At 35.1% G+C, this 19,943-nt stretch overlaps 1 protein-coding gene across 1 annotated transcript in view; it reads right to left on the bottom strand.

Moving 5' to 3' along the window:
* Nucleotides 1–19,943, bottom strand: part of LOC139703057 (zinc finger protein 723-like) — a 38,902-nt gene that overhangs the window by 18,612 nt on the left and 347 nt on the right. The window contains 6 exon segments of the mRNA XM_071605977.1: nt 3,921–3,973; nt 7,032–7,057; nt 11,487–11,802; nt 11,805–12,308; nt 12,459–12,488; nt 17,106–17,232. Coding sequence (XP_071462078.1) covers nt 3,921–3,973; nt 7,032–7,057; nt 11,487–11,802; nt 11,805–12,308; nt 12,459–12,488; nt 17,106–17,232 — 1,056 coding nt within the window.

Here is a 19,943-nt window from a genome sequence, read left to right as displayed (position 1 = left end):
GTGGTGTGATGTCATTTATTTGTAGGCTTTTTATATGGAGGAATGAACTCATGCAATGAAGTTTTTTTTAGTACTTTTATTGTGTCTGAAAGATTTTGCTATGTTGTGTGTATGTTCTCGTTTACCTCTAAGATTTTTTAATCTCTTCCTTGATGTCTTCTGTAACCCATTGTTCATTCATTAGCATATTGTTTAGTCTTCATGGTTGCAGAAATTTTTATCCTTTATTTTGTCATTGATTTCCAATTTCATTCCATTAAGATCTGATAAAATTTATGGTAGTATCTCTACTTCTTTGTATTTGCTAAGAGTTGCTCTATGGCATAGTATATAGTCTATTTTTGAGAGCTGCTAAGAAAGTGTATCCACTTGATGCTGGCTGATATATTCTATATATGTCAGTTAAGTCTAAGTTATTGTGTTATTGAGCTCTATAGTTTATTTATTCAATATTTGTTTGGAAGATCTGTCCAGTGGTGAGAGAAGTGTGTAAAAGTCACCCAAGATCATGTTGTGGTCAATTTGACTCTTGAACTTGACATGAGTTTGTTTGAACATAGGTGCACCATTGTTTGGGGCATATATATTTATGATTGTTACGTCTTGTTGGTGTATGGTTCCCTGGAGCAGTATAAGATGTTCTTCTTTATCTCTTTTGATTAACTTTGGCTTGAAGTCTACTTTATTTGTTATAAGTATGGAGACCCCTGTTACTTTCAAGGTTCATGTTAGTGTTATGTTTTATCCCAACTTTTCACCTTCAGTCTGTCTTTTCCTATCAAATGAGTCTCCTGGAGGCAGCATATTGTTGGATTTTTTTTTTTTTTTAAATCCGGGCTACTAGCCTATGTCTTTTGATTTGTGTGTTTAAGCCATTAACATTTAGGGTTACCATTGAGACATGGTTTGTATTTCCATCCATATTTGTTTATTTTTGCTACTTGACTTGAAGTGTTAATTATTAATTTTTAATTGGTATCTACATATAGGATCTACCATTGTAATTGAACATGTGTAGTGATCAAAATCAAATGAGTGCAATTTCTATCTTCTAAAATATCATTTTGATGTTTGAAACCTGTGAAGTCTTGTTAGAATGTCTACAGTCTAATAATTACTTATACAATTCAAATTATGGGCAATAAAACCTAGGAGTTACTTTAACATCTTAACTGCTTTTCAGCCGACTGTTTCTTATAACAGATATAAAAAGCTTTTCTCTTTTGTGGTTCTTTCTGATCAACTTTTTCAGCTTCAACATATGAGTGCAAACATACAGGATTTGTGAAATATAAAATTTCAGTAGAAAAAGACAGTCTCCCATAGTAAATCCAGGAAAAAAAGAATATAAATTTAAAAATTGTAGACTATAATCCCAGTGCCTTGGGAGGCTAAGACAGAAGGATTGTGAGTTCATAGCCAGCAACAAAAAGGCCCTGAGCAACTTGGTGAGATGCTGTCTCTAAATAAAATACAAAATAGGAGTGAGGATGTGGCTTAATGGTTGAGTTCCCCTGAGTTTAATCCCTGGTACCCCCCAAAATATTTTAGGGTTCACAATTAATCACCAGGCCTTAGTTCTTTTTTGGTGAGATCTATATAAAAATGGCATATGCCAATTCTTATGAATTTATTTTACATAAGTCAAATATATAAATATTTTCATAGTATAAGCTTAAATTGATCTATATTAGCATGTAAAAAAAAACTTAAAAATTGTTTTATGTGAGGCTGAATACCTGCTATTCCATTGGCTCAGGAGTCAGAGGATTGCAAGTCCAAAGCTCAGTAACTTAGCAAGATTTACCCCCAATATAAAAAATGGCTGGTGAGAGAGTTTAATGACTAAGTTCCCTGGGTTCAGGGTTCAATCTGTGGTACAAAGGAAAGAAACAGGTTTTTAAATTGCCTTGTCTCAACGAAAAAAAAAAAACATGTGAATTTAAAACAAACTGCATTCTATCACTTTTCTGTGACACACAGAATCTGCTTTAATTCATTTTAAACATTTGAATCTTACAAAATCCAAGTTTTCTAACACTCATTAAATGACATGTTTTAATCACGTGTGTCTCAAGGCCATTGGATGAATTTAAGGTCAGTGTGGTTGAAGAATCTGCAATCATATGAACAGGAGGTGTGCAGGTGCCATGAATTTGCAGTAATAGTCAAGAACTCATGGATAGGTTGTTCATTGCTTTGAAACTCTTGGAAAATTGTTTTCTGATGGTAAATTTCTATATCGGTATTGGGAAAATCTTAGACCATTTCCTGATAGTATGCTTCAAAGAAAGGTACACAATTTCATGTAATAATGAGGAGAACTAATCTTCATATAGGTAGTGCCAGGAGAAAGCACAGTCTGGTCATTCTGCTAGCTCCAGTTTTGAACCACAATCATCACTAAATGATGTGCATTTGATTAAAATTTTGTAAATGTACCATGGTAGTGTTGTGAAGAAATATCTATAGTAATGTCCCTGCTGAGGTTCCATTGTTGTTAGGAAGCATCCTGGGGAATGGGAATGATACATAGATGACTGAAATCCCAAGCTATGTACCTTCTCAGCTGTGCACATTAAGCCTGGCACAACATAGTTCAGGAGATAATGAGACATAACACAAGCTCTCTGACAACAGTGAGGTAATCTGAGAAACACCCCTCAAACAATGGTCTATGGAGTGATGCTTCCAGCCTAGGCACTCATGTCCTTTATGCATTGGAGAAATCAACCTGCCCCCAGAGTGGGCATTCTGTGTGGAAGGATGTGTATATCACAGGAAATCGAACACAGATTTCTGAAATAGGTTACATTTGAAGAATTGGCATATGGTAAGAGGAAGGAAAGGCCAAGTGAGGAGATGAGAAAAAACAGAACACACGTGAAAAAGAAATTTAAAAAAAAATCAGAAGTTTTGTTAGTTAGAGCTGATAGTAAAGACTCCCTTTAGTATCTGGATCCAGGAAGGAGTCATGTTAGATATGATGCTGTCACTAAAGTCATGGGTGGCTGTAAGATACATGCACTATCATCTGTGTTGCAACCATCTAGTGAGGACTGCTCAGGTAGTGGACACAAGCTGGTGGTCAGGACAGAAGTAAAGAGAATTACAGGAGAAGGACACTCCACTGCAATTCAGGGTTATTTGGACCCTCTGGGTGGGCACATTCCAGGGTGAAAGTGTGAGGAAGAAACATCTCGTCTCCCATATGCAGTGTGACCACCATCCTGCTCATAAGGGGTGAGGAAATAGGATCTGTTACCCCTAACAACACATGTGCAGACTTAAAGCTTGGATTGTCCTCATCACACAGCTCAGCTTCACTACTGCCAACACTCCCCATGTCCTCTTGGTATTCACTAACATAAAAACAGACAAAAGGGTGATGGAGAATTGAGACTGGTCTTGCTTCAAGCAAGTGGGCTTGGGACTGATGTCAGCCTCAGGAGAAACCTCTCACTTGTGGCTCTTTGTTTGCTGGAAATCTATGAAGAGCAGTAGGGAGAAATGACTGACACATCAGAGAGGGCGACACCAGCACCCAGCACCTCAGCTGCAAAACAACCCTCCAGTAACATGATGAACAAACCCTGGGAAAGACTTGACTCAATGAATGGCAGCTCTTTGTGAAAAGTAGACGTGAGAACCATGGGTTGCTTTTATAAATTGTCAGGGTTTTAAAATACAGCTCAGGGTTCACACTTACATCTATGATATTTATATTACCATTATTGTTAATTTCTCCTAAGAAAAGCCACTGAAAGAGAAATTGTTCTTTAAACTCAAGAAAGAAGAAGCCCCAAAGGTGCTTCTCTGAGGGCACAAGTGCATGGAGTACTGCATAAAGGACATACGTTAAGGGCGTCTGCATGGCAGGCCATTCCTCATGCTAGGCATGTGAGTGGCAAACTGCTTACCCCATCAGCAAGATATGAGACCACGTGTTGCAGTCCCACTCCTTGATTGTTCACTGCAAGGACAGTTAGCAGACATTGCATTAGTGGCAGTCTATATTCTGCCTAGGTACTGCCTGATTACATATACATGGTAACTGCACAATAAAATCAGACCTGCTTCCTGCTTGGTCTCTGGAGGTCTTGATTAGAGACTATACAGCCACACACTCCTCTACCCTCTTCTGTGGATCTCCTCAGGGGACGAGAGTGCCCTTGTACTTCTCTGCATACCCCAAACTTTCATGACTGGGAAACCCACATGGTCCAGCAGGAGGGTCTGTTTCCCTGAGTGATGGTGCAATGGAAGAGTCACGTCCTGCTTTATCTTGGTCTTTGTGTCTTAGTGACAAGAAAAGGAGATAGCATACATAGATAAATGTGACCCTAATGACACAAAAAATTGAATTTGGGAAAAAAGATCTAAAAGTGACCAGGGCAGGATGGGTTTCAACTGTCCTGAATGTTCCTCTTACACATTTCCATTGTTACATTTTGCAAAAGGTATTTTTTAAGTGATTAAAACAAAAGAACTAATAGATAAAAATATTTTTCCAAATTCTTGTGAGTTATATTCACAAGCCTATAATTGCAACCATGAATTGGAAATTACCAGCACATTAATTTGTTTTTTCAAAATATTTAATGTACTTCCTTCTCATCATGGTCCCTTATTTGACATTTACCAACTGAAAGAAAGTTTTTAACCATGCTCAGGATTTTTACATTAGTCAATAGCAAGGGGACTTGAGGACATGAGGTTTTGAATATAGAACATCATTTCCTTCTAAAGATTTCAAAATCTACAATTACTCAAACAACAGTAATTGTTCTATGAAATAGCCAAGGCAAGATTATCAATAATAAAATTATTAAAACTTATTAATTTCCTGGTAATAAGTATACAAATTAGTAGTGTTTAAAATCTCTACATGATATAGCATATGTAAGTTGTGTCCCAATAAGTTACTAAATTTAAAAAATGAAAAAGTTAAACTGACATTCCCTATAAAAAATTGACTCATTTTAGCAGAATCTCAAAGAAGCAAACATCCTTAGTCAATATTCTCATTGCACCACACAGAACACAGAATCCTCTGGGCTCATTAGGACTGTTGGAGTGAATGTGTCCTCTGAAGCTACTGGGAAATATCACTAGACCAAGTTTCCTCCTCCCATGTCTTTTATAAAACCCACACCAACTCTGCATCTGAGGACAGACAGGTATTTATTCAGATGACTAAGCTGGGAAGGACTCTGTGCAGCTGAGCAGAGAACAAACACTTGAAGGCTTTATGGAAAGGATTTGTTTAAGTCCTCTCTCTGCAGATTTGTAATTTTAATGTCTGTAGAAAGGCAAGAAGGTCCCAAGAAGGCAAGAACTGTGGCTTCCCCAGGGGGACATGTCATCTGTCTCCATCTGTCTCTTAATTTTAATTCTCTGATGGATAAGAGAAGTCCTGAGACAGCTGGGCTCCAAAGTTTCCTGGACATATCTGGAAAGGAATCTTGATTGAGATCATTTTCTCATCATGTTGATAAGGAAACTTAAATTACTCTAATTCTTGTCCTAAGATCAAATTAGTACAAATCTGTTCCACAATTTATAATGCCTCTACTTTGGTGTTAGGGACTCCTGGCACCCCCATAGTTTCCCTGTTGCCCTGAAGGTTCTCTGCCTACAGTGTATGATGTGCCCCTCTTCCCTAGTTTGCACATGGAGCACCCCTTTTTTGGGATAGTGATGGTTCCGTATGTCATCCTTTCCAAAGTGACAGTTCTGTGGTTCAAGCCCTGAGTGAAATATTAAAATTAATCTAATATAAAATGGAAAATAGAAAAGTAAAGGAAGAGCTGTAGGTCATATGTTGTAGACACAGGCAGTTGGAATCTAGTGAGAGCCAAGGCAGAGTTTGAGCTGGAGTCCACTCTAAGGATCCTACATGAACAACTCCCATCCTGGACCAGCCACATTAAAGTTTTGTGCCTTTGACCTGGGCTCTGCATTACTCTATGGCATGGCCCAATGATCACCACCTGGAATACTGTCCCTCATACACACTCACCTCCTGGGAGGCTTCTGGAATGAGCCATGGCAGAGTGTTGGCCAGTACTCCCATCTCTGTGGAGCTAAGAAGAGCTCTTTGGAGAGGTGGAGAATTGCAGACCACACCTTTGTTGTAATGTGGACATGCTGTGTAACTAGGCACTGTTGAATCCAATCTCTTTGTCTAAGTTGCCCTGATTTTTAATAAAGAGGAAAATAATTTCACCTTTAGTTGTGAGGATTAGGCCACAATACACTGAACAAGTGGGTTCCAACCAGTTAAAGAAGGCTCTCTGGGGAACTGGGCATGGTGGCACATGCCTGTAATCTCAGCAGCTTGGAAGGCTGAGGAAGGAGGATCATGAATAATTCAGAGCCAGCCTCAGTGAAAGAGATTTACTAAGAAGCTCAGTGAGTTCCTGTCTCTACATTAAATAGGGCGAGGGATGTGGCTCAGTGGTTCAGTGTCCCTGAGTTTAATCTTTGTCGTCCCCCTTTAATAAAAAAGAATGTCTGGGGAGAGTTCTCAGGCTTTGGATTTATAACAGCTTTCACGGAGGTTCTATAATGTAGAACTAGTATAGAATAAGTTTTATGGGCCAAGCTCGAGAGTGGATGTGCATGCATATGAATCCAGGCTTTTATATATTTTTATATATATTATCATATTTGATGTTGATCTACTGATGGAATATTTCCTACACAATGCATTTATGTGCTTTCATTAATCTGCAGCTACATATTGAAAAATAACAGTCATCAGAAAATCATGCATGTGAAGCTAGATCATTTCATGACCCTTTAGAATATCTATAACACAAGATAGTAAGAGAAACAATAAAAGTGAAACATTCATGAACTTGGGATGCTATTTAAAAATCTGAGGTGAATGTTGGTCCAGAATCTAACTTCCATAAAAAGACCCCTGCCGCACAAGAATTAAAAATCAAGAATCAATAAATGGGATAGATTCAACCTAAAAAGCTGCTTCTCAGCAAAAGAAACAATAATGTGAAGAGAGAACCTACAGATTTGTATAAAGTCTTTACCACACGTACGTCAGATAAAGCGTTAATCTCTAGGGTATATAAAGAACTCAAAACTTAAACAACAACAACAACAACAACAAATGCAATTAACAAATGGGCCAAGTAACCGAACAGACACTTTACAGAAGAAATATAATCGATTAAAAAATACATGAAAAAACGTTCAACACATCTAGCAATTAGGAAGATGTAAATCAAAATTAGTTGAAGATTTTATCTCACTTCAGTCAGAATGACAATGATTAATAATACAGGCAACAATAAATGTTGGTGAAGATGTGGGGGAAAAGGAACACTCACACATTGCTCATAGGACCAACTGCAAATTTGTGCAAACGAGATGGAAAGCAGAATGGAAGAGTCCTTGCAAAACCAGAATGGAACCAACATTTGACCCAGCTATCCCTCTCCTAGGACTATACACAAAGGACTTAAAAACAGCATACTACAGGGACATAGCCACATCAATGTTCATTGCAGCACAATTCAAAATAGCTAAACCATAGAACCAAATTGAGATATACTTAAACAGATGAATGGATAAATAAAATGTGATTATTTATATATATATATATATATATATATATATATATATATATATATATTCCCCCCACCAAGGTAATATTATTTAGCTTTAAAGATGAATGAAAATATGGCTTTTGGTGGCAAATGGATGGAGTTGGAGAATATCATGCTAAGTGAAATAAGCCAACACACATACACACACATCACAAAGGACAAATATTCTCTCTGATAATTGGATGCTAACTCACAATGGTGGGTGGGGAAGAATAGTTAATTTAGACTAAGTAGAGAGGAGTGCAGGGAGGGGAGGGGATATGGGGATAGGAAGGATAGTAGAATGAAACAGACATTACATATAATATATAATATACATAGATGCTAAACCATTCAAGGGTGGGGGAGAGAATAGAAATTTAGTGGATTAGACAAAGTTGAAATGAAGGGAATAAAAGGGAAATAGGAATAGAAATGACAGTAAATGAATCAGACACAACTTTTCTATGTTCATATATAAATACACCACCAGTGGAGGTCCACATCATGTACACTTGAAGAATGGAATGCTAACTAAAATAAGTTTTACTCCATGTATGTGTAATATGTCAAAATTTGCTCTACTGTCATGTATACCTAAAAAGAGTAAGACATTTTAAAAATGGTAAGGAAAAATTTGTATACAGAGAAGTTTTTTGAGTTAAAAACTCTTTAATAAATGCTAATGTCATTAAGGTTAAATAAAAGTATAAAAGAGTAACTTGAGCTCATACAAAATAACAATGGTAAATAGAGTTGCCCAAGTCAGTTTGTGCAACTATTATCACAAAACTTTTGGTTTGCAACTCTTTATTTGTTTTACAAAGCAGCACAAAAACAATACTTACAAGTTGAGCAGAGAGAAAATATTACATAGCAGTGTTATGAATACTATTAATCATGCTGTGTGCACTCAAAGCATTCTCAATTTCCTTTCCCATGCAATAAAAAAATATGCAGTTGAAAGATACACTAGTTACTGATTAGATTACACATACATGTGTTTGTGACATTAAGTATGTGGGCAGCTGCTCAACTTGGCAAGTCACATCCAATAGATAAGGAAGACACTCTCTTCACACCAGAACTCTCTTTTTTGAGTAATACTATGAAAGCAAGAGAGAAAGCAAAAGTAACAGACACAGGCAACTGTATTGCCAGACTGGGACTCCCCAGTACATAGATTTTCTGTTTGGGTTTCCTAAACAACTTTTCAGGGTCCTGACTGAGAAGTCCTGGGCAGAGCATCCCCTCCACAGGTGAGAGTTTGGAGTCTTGTTCTAACTTGTATTTAAAGTGTGGCTGAATAAATACAAGTTAGAAAAAGGAAAGCTTCATTCTAACAGCTTGCATGACCTAGTGATCCCCTGAAGAACACTATGTCAAGAACAGGTCAGATCCCAGAGGAGGGAGTGATAGCCTTGAGATGACTAAATAAATTGGGGTTCCAATGACTGAGCCACGGAGCCAGATGCATTGAGATATTGGTGTTCTTTAGCTGTTGCATCAAGGATATGCAGATATCATGCAGGCACATAGTAAGGGAAGATCTTTAGTATTTTACTTAGACCTCTAGTACTGAATCTTCCCTCTGGGCCTTATAGTTAAAACTCTCATATGTAAAATGAAGCCAGTTTTCTGTGTAAAATAACCTGGAGTGGAGATAAGCATGAAACCTAGAGATTTACCTTTTGGAATAAAGAATGGTGTGAATATTATTCTCCTAGAATTTATCATTTCAATATTTATTTTCCCAAATAAAGTTAAATGAAATGTTTGTGGATGGTGTTTTGTTCATATGCTCACATATGAAGAGAATATTGTGTTTTTACTTTTTGAACAGGACGTGTAGATTAGAGTCTAGAGATTTATTTCAATCAAAATTGTGTGTCTCTCTGTGTGGTGTCATGGGCTCCTGCAGCTGTAAGATCTGAAGAGGGACAGGGTTAGTTTATAGTATCTTATAATTACTGGTTTGCAGAGGGGTCTGGGAGACAATGACACATGCTATCTATCATATAATCCAATAAGTATAACAAACATTATATTGTAAGTTATTAATTAGAACAAAAGTTCTACAAAGCAAAAATATATAATGAAATAAAAAATGTGGGAGCATAAATGTTCCTATAATATATCTGTTTCTTTTTACAGTCATCATTTTACATGTATCTGGTTACACTTTTCTACTGGGTATCCAAGACTAAAGAGGTGGTCCTATATTGGGATGTTTTTCCTACACTTGAGGTCAGTCTAGTCTCCTCAGTGATGATGTCATGGAATTCATGAGCAACTGCATGGTTTCTTCAATCCAAGAATCAGGATGGGCCTGTGGACCATGTGGTTTCCCCAGGAAACATTGAGACTATTTCCCCCTTCAGCAACACTCCTTTTTTTTTTTTTTACCTGAATATGCACGTTGGCTCCTAGTCTCTTGGGTCTTTCTTAACTCCCTCTTTGGGAGCTTGTATAACTCTCCAGAGTTGTAGATCCCTTAGGGAGTACTGCAACACTACAAGATGAAATGTTAAAGTTGTAATTCAAATTAGGGATATCTGGGCATTATTTTAGTATCCCTAGGTCCTTCCTGTAACTTAATTTTTGCATAATTACAAACAAAAGAGTATATAATTTACATATATAATATTCCCCAAATAAAACTTGATTAAACATATGAAATAATTAATGGAGACGTTATAGCATTATTTACCCAATAGAATGTTTTGCTATATTTGATCCATTAGTAAAGTGAATAGTGGGAGATGTGTGATCTAATAACATCATTAAATGCATGACAAGGTTAACATTAAGAAATTCACACTTTATTTAGTAATAAATTGCATCCATAATGCAAATATAAGTAAAAATGCTCTATAAAATGGGCATGGTGGTCCATGCCTGTAACCCGAGGGACAGGAGAAGCATTGCAAGTTAAAAGCCAGGCTCCATAACTTGGTGAGGCCCTAAACAACTTAGCAAACCCATTCTCTAAATAAAAATGAAAAAAAAAAAAAAATCTGGGAATGCAGTTTACTGATTAAGTGTCCCTAAGATTAAGTACAAAAATAAAAACTAAAAATTTAAAATTTCATATAAACCTTAAAAGACTTCTGTAATAATCAACTATGAGAATTAGGTTTACTCCAGTTGTGAAAAATGAGAATATTTAGTAATTTTTGATTTATAGTAAAATTATATCCTTTTAGGGATGCACTATTCTATACTTGTATTTCCTTATTTATAAAATATCAGCTCAAGATGTTAAGAAAATTTTCAGCAAATGTCAAAAGCAATTACCCATTTTCTACATTTAAATGATTTTTTGCCTCCTAGGTCCCAAATAATTCAAAGGATGGGCTATAGATAAGAAATTTACTAAAATTTTTTTACAGTTGTCAAGGTTTATTTTATTTTTTTTAATAGTTTGCTGTTATCTAAGGTACATACTTTGGACAACTGCTATTCCAAATTTGGTACAGGTATGAGGTAAGAAATTGAAAAATGTCTGAAATTTGAATACACACTTGGACACATTCTTTGGGTTTTTATATGCTATAAATACTCCAGTGTTTTAAAAATGTTTGATAAATGTCCAAAAGATTTGCAAAAAATTTTCCACATGTCCTCTCACTTGTATGAATTCTGAAGTGCTGCATAAGGTGTGAACAAGTGTTGGAGACTCTGTAACATATTTTACACTTGTATAATTTCTGCGCTGTCATATCTCTGGTGTGAAATAGTGTGGAACTACTGTGAAATAAGGGTTGGTTCATCCTTAAAGACACCGATGCAATGTTTTCATTGTAAAACTTCTCTCTAGTATAAAATCTATAATGTTTACTAAGATGTGATCTTCAATTTTAAAAGCTTTGCCATTCTTCACATTTATAGGACTTGTCTCTAGGATGAATCCTCTTGTGGGGACTAAGATGTGAGATGCTATTAAAAGCTTTGCCACATTCTTCACATTTGTGGGGCTTCTCTCCAGTATGAATCCTCTTGTGGCAATTAAGCCGTGAGACAGTATTAAAAGCTTTGCCACATTCTAAACATTTGTAGGGCTTCTCTCCAGTATGAATCATTTTGTGACAATCAAGATGTGAGGTGCTATTAAAAGCTTTTCCACATTCTTTACTTTTGTAGGGCTTTTCTCCAGTGTGGATTCTCTGGCGCCGAGTAAGTGACGACTTTGCCTAAAAGTTTTGCCACATTCTTCACATTTGTAGGACTTCTCTCCAGTATGAATCCTCTTGTAGCAACTAAGATGTAAGATGCTATTAAAAGCTTTGCCACGTTCTTTACAGTTGTAGGGCTTCTCTCCAGTGTGGATCCGCTGGTGCTGAGTAAATGATGCTTTTTGACTAAAACTCTTGCCACACACTTTACATTTGTAGGGCTTCTCTCCAGTATGAATCCTGTTGAGACAATCAAGCTGTGAATTTGTGTTAAAACTTTTGCCACACACTTTACATTTGTAGGGCTTCTCTCCAGTATGAACCCTGTGGTGGCAATCAAGCTGTGAATTTGTGTTAAAACTTTTGCCACATTTGTAGGGCTTCTCTCCAGTATGAATCCTGTTGTGGTGTTCAAGATGTGAGTTTCTATTAAAAATTTTGCCACACAATTTACATTTGTAGGGCTTCTCTCCAATATGAATCCTGTGGTGATTTTTAAGGCTTGTTTTTTTACTAAAAGCTTCACAAAATTGTTTACATATGTGGGACATCTCTCCAGGGTGTGTCCACTGGTGACAAATAAGATTGGAGCTTTTATTTAAAGTTTTGTCACATTCTTTGCATGGCATATCTCCTGTATGAACACTGTGATATTGAGTAAAGTTTTTGAGTGTGTTGAATTCTTCACATTGGTAGGTCTTCTCTGCAGAATAAATTTTTTGGTGTTGAGTAAGAGTTGAATAATCTTTTAAGGCTTTGCTACACTTTTTACATTTACATGTCTTTTCTTCAGTATAAATCCCCTGATGCTTAACAAGTTGTAACCTTTCACTAAACTTTTTTTTTTTTTTTTGGTTTCTTTTACATTTGTAGGGTTTATCATTGTCATAGTATCTGCTTTGTTTAAAGAATATATGAAAGCATTGACTTGCCTAACATCTTTTAAACTTATAGTGCTCTACTTCTCTATAAATTCTCTTGTATTGAGCAATCTCTGCACTGTGATTAAGAGCCCTTTCACATACCTTACACTTGCACGTTTTGTCTTGACTATGAATATTTAGATGAGTAATAGCTTCTGAGTACTAAAGCAAGACTTTCCCACATTTTTCATTTTGGAAAATGACTAGGAGTTTCTCTATAGTCATAATTTTATCACCAATGTAAATATCCTGGTAATTACTCAGGGTAGAGACATGGCTAATGGTGTTACTTTATAGCATTATCTATATAGTGCACTTTCCAGAAATCTGTATCAGAATTGTCATTGGGCAATAGTGGGGAAGTAGGAACCTTTCTACAAATCTTAACATTGTCTACTTGGGCACAAGGATAAATTACTCTATTGTTGCAGAAAAATGGACATTTTGTAAAGAAACTCTCAAAAGTATCACTTTTAGAAATTTGTCTTAAATATCTTCTCTGTGCAAATGTTTGACTGGAAGTTTAACTTATAATTGGCCAAGAAAAAAACTGATGCATGGACCATATGTCCTTTCAAATTTTGCACATTTCCTTTCAGAGGAAATACAGTCTTTAAAATGGCTGTGGATATATTCTTAAAAACATACAAAGCTCCTCAAAAGTAAGAGGAATAAATTGAAATTTTTTCAGACGTTAATTGTGCCTGGTGTCTTTTGGCCATATAATTTTTATCATAAATAGGGACTACTAATTGGTTTTGTCTATTATAATACAATTTTTGAACTTTACTCTCACCTATATTTTCCCATTGTTTTCTTAGTTGTAAAGAGTCAAGGTCACACTTCCCATATCTTCCCTCTCTCTATTTAATTCCCTGCTCTGGTAAAATTTCTCAAGGATGATGAGAAGTCATGGCTGAAATAAATAAAAATAACTATAATGTTTACTTACTGTACTGGGCTGAGTATATTTTGCAGACATAGGACATTACAGCAATAAAGGAACATTAGCAGGGGAGTGGATTATTAAATTCAAGTCCATCATTACTGCAGAAATATATAAATATTCAAATAAAAATGTACACAGAAAATTACCTTGAGAACTTTCCAAATCATCTTAGTATTCACAGTAGCCAAGATGAGTACCTTACTATGGAGAGTAATATAGTAGAGGAAGATAAATTGTGTTACACAGCCTTTTCTCCTTCACAATATATTTCAAAAATCTACCAACTTTCTTCTGCTTCATTAAAAAAAGAAAAATATGAAACATGCAAATATTTGGGGACTGTTCAAAAAGGGGTTCCTTCTTACCAACAGAAAAAAAAAATGGCTAAATCAGCTTTAAGAAAAGTTATGAATTACTCAAAGGGAATAGTAAATTATAATTTAAAAGAAGTTTACTGAACTAAACTAACACACAAAAAGATAGAATAAAATTTAGTCAAGAATTGCTAATAGTAATAAGCAGAAAATGTGTGTTTAAAGTCTTTCTTTAGAAAATGTCTGAAAGAGTCAGGGGTGGAGGTACACAGCAACATAGGAGGTTGAGCCAGAGGATCAAAATTTCAAGGCCATTCAAAGTAAAAAATGCAAAGTGCTAAATCACCCTTAAGTTCTCTTTCTGGTACTAATAAACACATCTAAGAAAATAGGAAAAATAAAACTTCCAAGTAGCTCAATTATCTCTAAGTTGCAGGTTTTAATACAAGTTTTACAACTCAGAATATTGAGAGCATCCAAGAGAAAAAGATGGGTCACCTAGAAATGTGTGACTATATATTTGTGAAATACTTAGTTGAAACTTCACAACACAGAAAGGAATTCAGGGCTATTTTCAAGGGATGAAAGAATAAAATTATCAACCAAGACATAATATTCACAGCTACTATCTTTCAAAAGAGAAGGAAAATGTAGACTTTAAAGATATAAAAATGCACACACTACTCATCAACACTAGATCTGTTATCCACAAAGTATGAAAGGTAATCCTTCATACTAAAATGTAAGTGTGCACAGCAACACAAGTCATATGAAATTCTAAATATTTCTTGGCACAAACAATTCTATTTTATTGTAATGATGGGTCTCAAAACATGTAATTTTGAATAGAATTTGAAAGACAAAAACAAAAACAAAACTGTTAATAGGCATATATACCTGTAAAAATAATATAATTTTGAAAGGACACATAAATATATTCAATTTTTAATAAAGTAAAGTCAAGTTAATACTCATACAAAGTATGAGTAGGAGATTCTTCATTGATAGATTTTTTTTTTGATTGGCAAATGCAATATTACAAAATCTGATCAAAACACACCTTGGCTATCTGAATTAACTCTAAAAATTACAACTGTAAGTAGTACACAGGATACTCTAAGTCTAAGGACACACACATGCTGAAAGCAAAGGGTTATTAGAATGACACATACAAAAGTGACCGAACAAAACCTGGGCTGTCTAAATTATAGTACACAAAACATAGTTTAAGTGAGTTACAGGACATAGAAGACGTTTTATATTTTAAAAAACCTTTAAGAGGCAAAATAGAGAAAAGGAACCTTTTCCTAGTTTTTGAATTAAGAGTAAATACATTTGCAATGAACATCCACTCCCCAAACACACAAAGAAAACATAGAGAGAGTTGAATGAAAACCAAGAATCACTGTCATCCTAGGAGACATCAATCCCCACTTTCTGAAAAGGAAAATACAGTGAAGAAAAATGGTAATTGCAAAGCATAAGAATTTGAAAAATTTTTGAAACTATTGTTGACTTATAGAATTCCTGTTCTTAATCACAAATGGGATATTATGCTGGATAGACCAATTTTATATATTAAAACAAATGTTAATAAATATTTAAGTGATAGTTGTTTTGTAACTAACATGGAATAAAAATTTGAAGTCAAAAGTGATAGGGATGTTCAAAAATAAAAAAAAAAGTGTCAGTTGATTGAACACTCTTGGGCATGCTGTTGTTCAAGAATTGAAAGATAACTTTAAGTAGTGTAAACATCTTTTAATTTTAGAGGCTCCAGGTAATATTCAAACTCCCATTGTTAAATTATTTTTGGAAAGAAAAATCTGTCCTTTAAACTCTATGAATATCCCCCAAAATACAAATAAAATTAGAAGAATATTTTCCTGCTAAAAAATATACTAAAAGTTACAGCATTCAATTGTAAATGCAGACATGGAGTCAGGTAGACAGAGTTCTGAGTGAGTGTTGTAATAAGCCCTGACATCAATAGCAAATTAAAAACATTGAACACCAGTGTTGTACAATGTTATTCAACAGAGCCATCATGAGGGATGCAACCCAAATATCCCTTGAAAAGAAAGGGTGAGCCAATTTAGAATATTAAACTATAGAACTGAAGTGAAAGAATTTATTCTAACTATATATCTTACAAAATGTATGTACACTTGGTTTACTGAAATATGTCACAGAAAGAATACTGCAGAATTATATGAATATGACATCTCTAAACTAAAAAAGAAGCTTTCTGAAAAAAGAGAATGTTTTTGTGATGGGGAGACAGAAATGAGCCCTTGCTTCCTAGGAATTGAATTTTTTTTGAGATGTAAACTTTTTAGAGATACATTGCATAACAATTTGAATTAATGTTACTGAATATTTAAAATTTGGGAGACAGTAAGTTTTATTTTGTGGTTTTGATTACAATGAAAGTTAAGATAAAGAGAACTGCAACATTTCTCAAAGCTACATTTAAAATAATGTGGTCTTTATGCTATAAATAAGAACAAACTCATCTATATACAAATGATGGGCATGCATGTAATCTCAGCTACTAGGAAGTCTGAGGCAGGAGAATTGCAAATTCAAGACATCCTTAATAACTTATTGAGAACCTCTCTCCAACAATGAGTGAAAAGGAGCTTGGGGTGTAGTTCAGCATTAGAGTATCACTGCCATTAATCCCCATTACATTTACATATAGGAAACTTCAATTTTCATGTACATGGGCAGAATGAAAAGCCAATCAAGATAAAATACAAAAGTCATAGACAAAAGAGGCTTAATATTTATACAAGCAAAAGCACATATAACATTATTGGCAATACAAACAAGAGTCATGCATAACTTAATTTGTGAAGCAATTAACTGATATCAGGAATCCCAGTCTATAACATGGATCCTACTGTACACAATGAAAAAATAAAGAAAAAAAAACCAAACTGTAAATATCCATTGATGTATTATTTTACAAATCCTCTTATTCAACTACAACTTACACCAACTCTCATAAGAACAGTCTTTTTCCAACTTGACTTTCATTCCATGGCAGATAATTTCACAGAAAATCCATTACACATATTCAGAAAGAACTCTGATGAGGAAGTTTTAGTGAAAAAAAAAATTATGCTCACCCACAAAGACCAGATTGCTGTAGGTCTCCAACATCACTTCTCTATATAAATTCTGCTGAGCAGGATCCAGGCATTCCCATTTTTCCTCAGAGGAATCAATAGCCACATCCCCGAATGTCAATGGCTCCTGAAATACAAATTGGTAGACCAATAGCACACGGACTAAACCATTATTCAGTTTTTACTTTGAATTAAAAGTTAGTAGAACTGACTGTCATGTAGGAGAGTGACCTTAATTATGTAATAAGATACTTTCCATTATCTAATTCAGAGAAAAATACATAAGTCCAAAATCATTGTATGTATTTCATATCAGAATGAAGTGAAGGATATATACCATAATCCAAGAACTGATTAAAAGCCCAACTCCTAACTCTTCTGCCATCAGTGAATGAAATTTGGGGGACATTCCAGATGCAAATCAGACTTGTCAAAGATATTCTTATAAGGTGACTGTGCCCAAAGGAGACAAAAAGAGTGGTAAAAAACTTTTGAAAACAGTCTGGTAGTTATTCTCTCTGCTTTGTATCCATGAGATAGATTGAGCTCCTGAATATAAGTAGTATCAAGTATGATCCATGATACATTCCCAATGTGTAAAATATTCATAACATATTAACATTTGGAGACATGTAAAGTGACTCTTCCACTTCGTGAATAGACAAACTTGAAATATTTCAAGTTCTACAAGCAGTTCAACGAGTGAATAAATTTCGTTCAATAGAGGCCCAGACAGCAGCATGTATGTGTTCAAAAGACTGAGGCAAAGTAATGGTTAATAAAAGAAAAAAGACCTTTTAAGATAATTGTAATGGAAAAGTAATGATAACAATAAGTTACTTAAAATTCATACAACCAAGGAAATATAACCAAGGAAAATTATGGGTTTGAGAAATACATAATAAAATTATTACTCATAAAACAGGCACAGGACTGTCATCATTTCTGTGTGCAAAAGGAAGATGAGATCAGTAAGACACACCAGAAGTGTCCACACAGGTTTTCCATGTGGGAACTCCATGTGTGGATGGATCCTAATTACTTAAACATAGCTACTTTATTGGAAGAATTACCTTGACATCAGAGCATAATCACCCCATCTACACAAATAACCAATTAAAAATCTACAATAGCAAAGTATTTAAATACTTGAGCCAATTGGAATTGTATGGTATCAATATTTCATGAAAGGAACGAGACAAATCAGGTTAGTAGATGATTATAGTCACTGTTCACAAAATGCAAAAAAATAAAAATCCTGACATGTTAGAATAAATATATTTTCCAAACTGTGGAGCACCCTCACTGTAACACTGTAGCTTTCTGTGACTCATTCCTAAGCAGTGAGTGAGGCAATTCTGGGCAGCTAAAAGTAAAGTCCACCTCAGATTCCTTTTGCAAAGAAAGGAATTGGCAATACAAACAAGAGTCTTAGACTTCCAGAGTCACAATTCTCGCCAGTTAAAAGACACATAGCTGCAGTCAGTTTAAGATCCTCACCTACAATGTCCTTTAAAATTTATTTTTCTAGAAGAAAATGTGTGAATTTGCAGAAAATCAAATTGGAGTTGTGGCTTAGTGGCAGAGCACTTGCCTAGCATGTGTGAGGCACCAGGTCTGATCCTCAGCACCACATATAAATAAAGAATAAAAGTACATCAATAACTGAAAATATTTTTAAAAAAGAACATTTTTTTTTGCACTGGTTGGCACAAATGTCACTAGTTCATGTCTCAAACTTGCAGTCTTTCACCTAATTCTGATGTCACTTATAAGTCCCAGAATGTCATCTATACTGCTGATCAACTTCCTGTAAATTGGGGGACCCTACAACTACCAAACATAGAAAGGAGCATTCAATATTAATATATTAGTTATCTATAACTCTAATAAATTAATTAAACACAACCATGATAAAATCCTAACAACCTGTTGCACAAATATTAAAAAAAAAAATTGCTTCTAAAGGCTATATGGAGAAGGCAGGCATACAGAGTGGTCAACAATTCTGTAGAATTGGTTTACAGGACTGAAATATCTGATGCTGAGATTTACTATGAACTTATAGTAACTCAAAAGGTGAGATGTGGCAAGGTGAGATTAGTGGAATGAAAACCTAGAAATAAACTCAAAAAAAAAAAAAAAACACACAAGAGAAGTCAGGACTTCACTGGACATGATATAATTTTTTAATGAATTATGAACACCTTGGCATCTGTATGCAAAGAAATGAATTAGACACAGAACTTACAACTAAGATATCATCTCACTCTAGTCAGAATGGCAGCTATTATGAAGACAAACAACAATACTGTTGGCGAGGATGTGGGGGAAAAGGTACACTCATACATTGCTCGTGGGACTGCAAATTGGTGTAGCCAATATGGAAAGCAGTCAGATTCCTTGGAAAGTTAGGAATGGAACAACCATTTGACCCAGCTTTCCCTCTTCTAGGATTATACCCCAAAAACTTAAAATAGCATACTACAGAGACACAGCTACATCAATGTTTATAGCAGTACAATTCACAATAGATAAACTGCGAAGCCAACCTAGATGCCCTTCAGTGGATGCATCTATAAAGAAAATGTGTTACATATACACAATGGAATATTACACAGCAGTAAAAGAATAAAATCATGACACTTGCAGGTAAATTGATGGAGTTAGAGAAGATAATGCTAAGTGAAGTTAACCAATCCCAATAAGACAAATACTGAAACTTTTCTCTGATATAAAGATGCTAATTCATAGTGGGGATGGAAGGGAGCATGGGAGAAATAGATGAACTTTAGATAGGGCAGAGGGTGGGAAGGGAACAGAGGAGATAAGGAAGTA

The sequence above is a fragment of the Marmota flaviventris genome, chromosome 20 (assembly GCF_047511675.1).
Source record: "Marmota flaviventris isolate mMarFla1 chromosome 20, mMarFla1.hap1, whole genome shotgun sequence".
Lineage (NCBI taxonomy): Eukaryota > Metazoa > Chordata > Mammalia > Rodentia > Sciuridae > Marmota > Marmota flaviventris.
The sequence above is the reverse complement of the archived record's forward strand: the minus strand, read 5'-3'. Positions and strand labels throughout refer to the sequence as shown.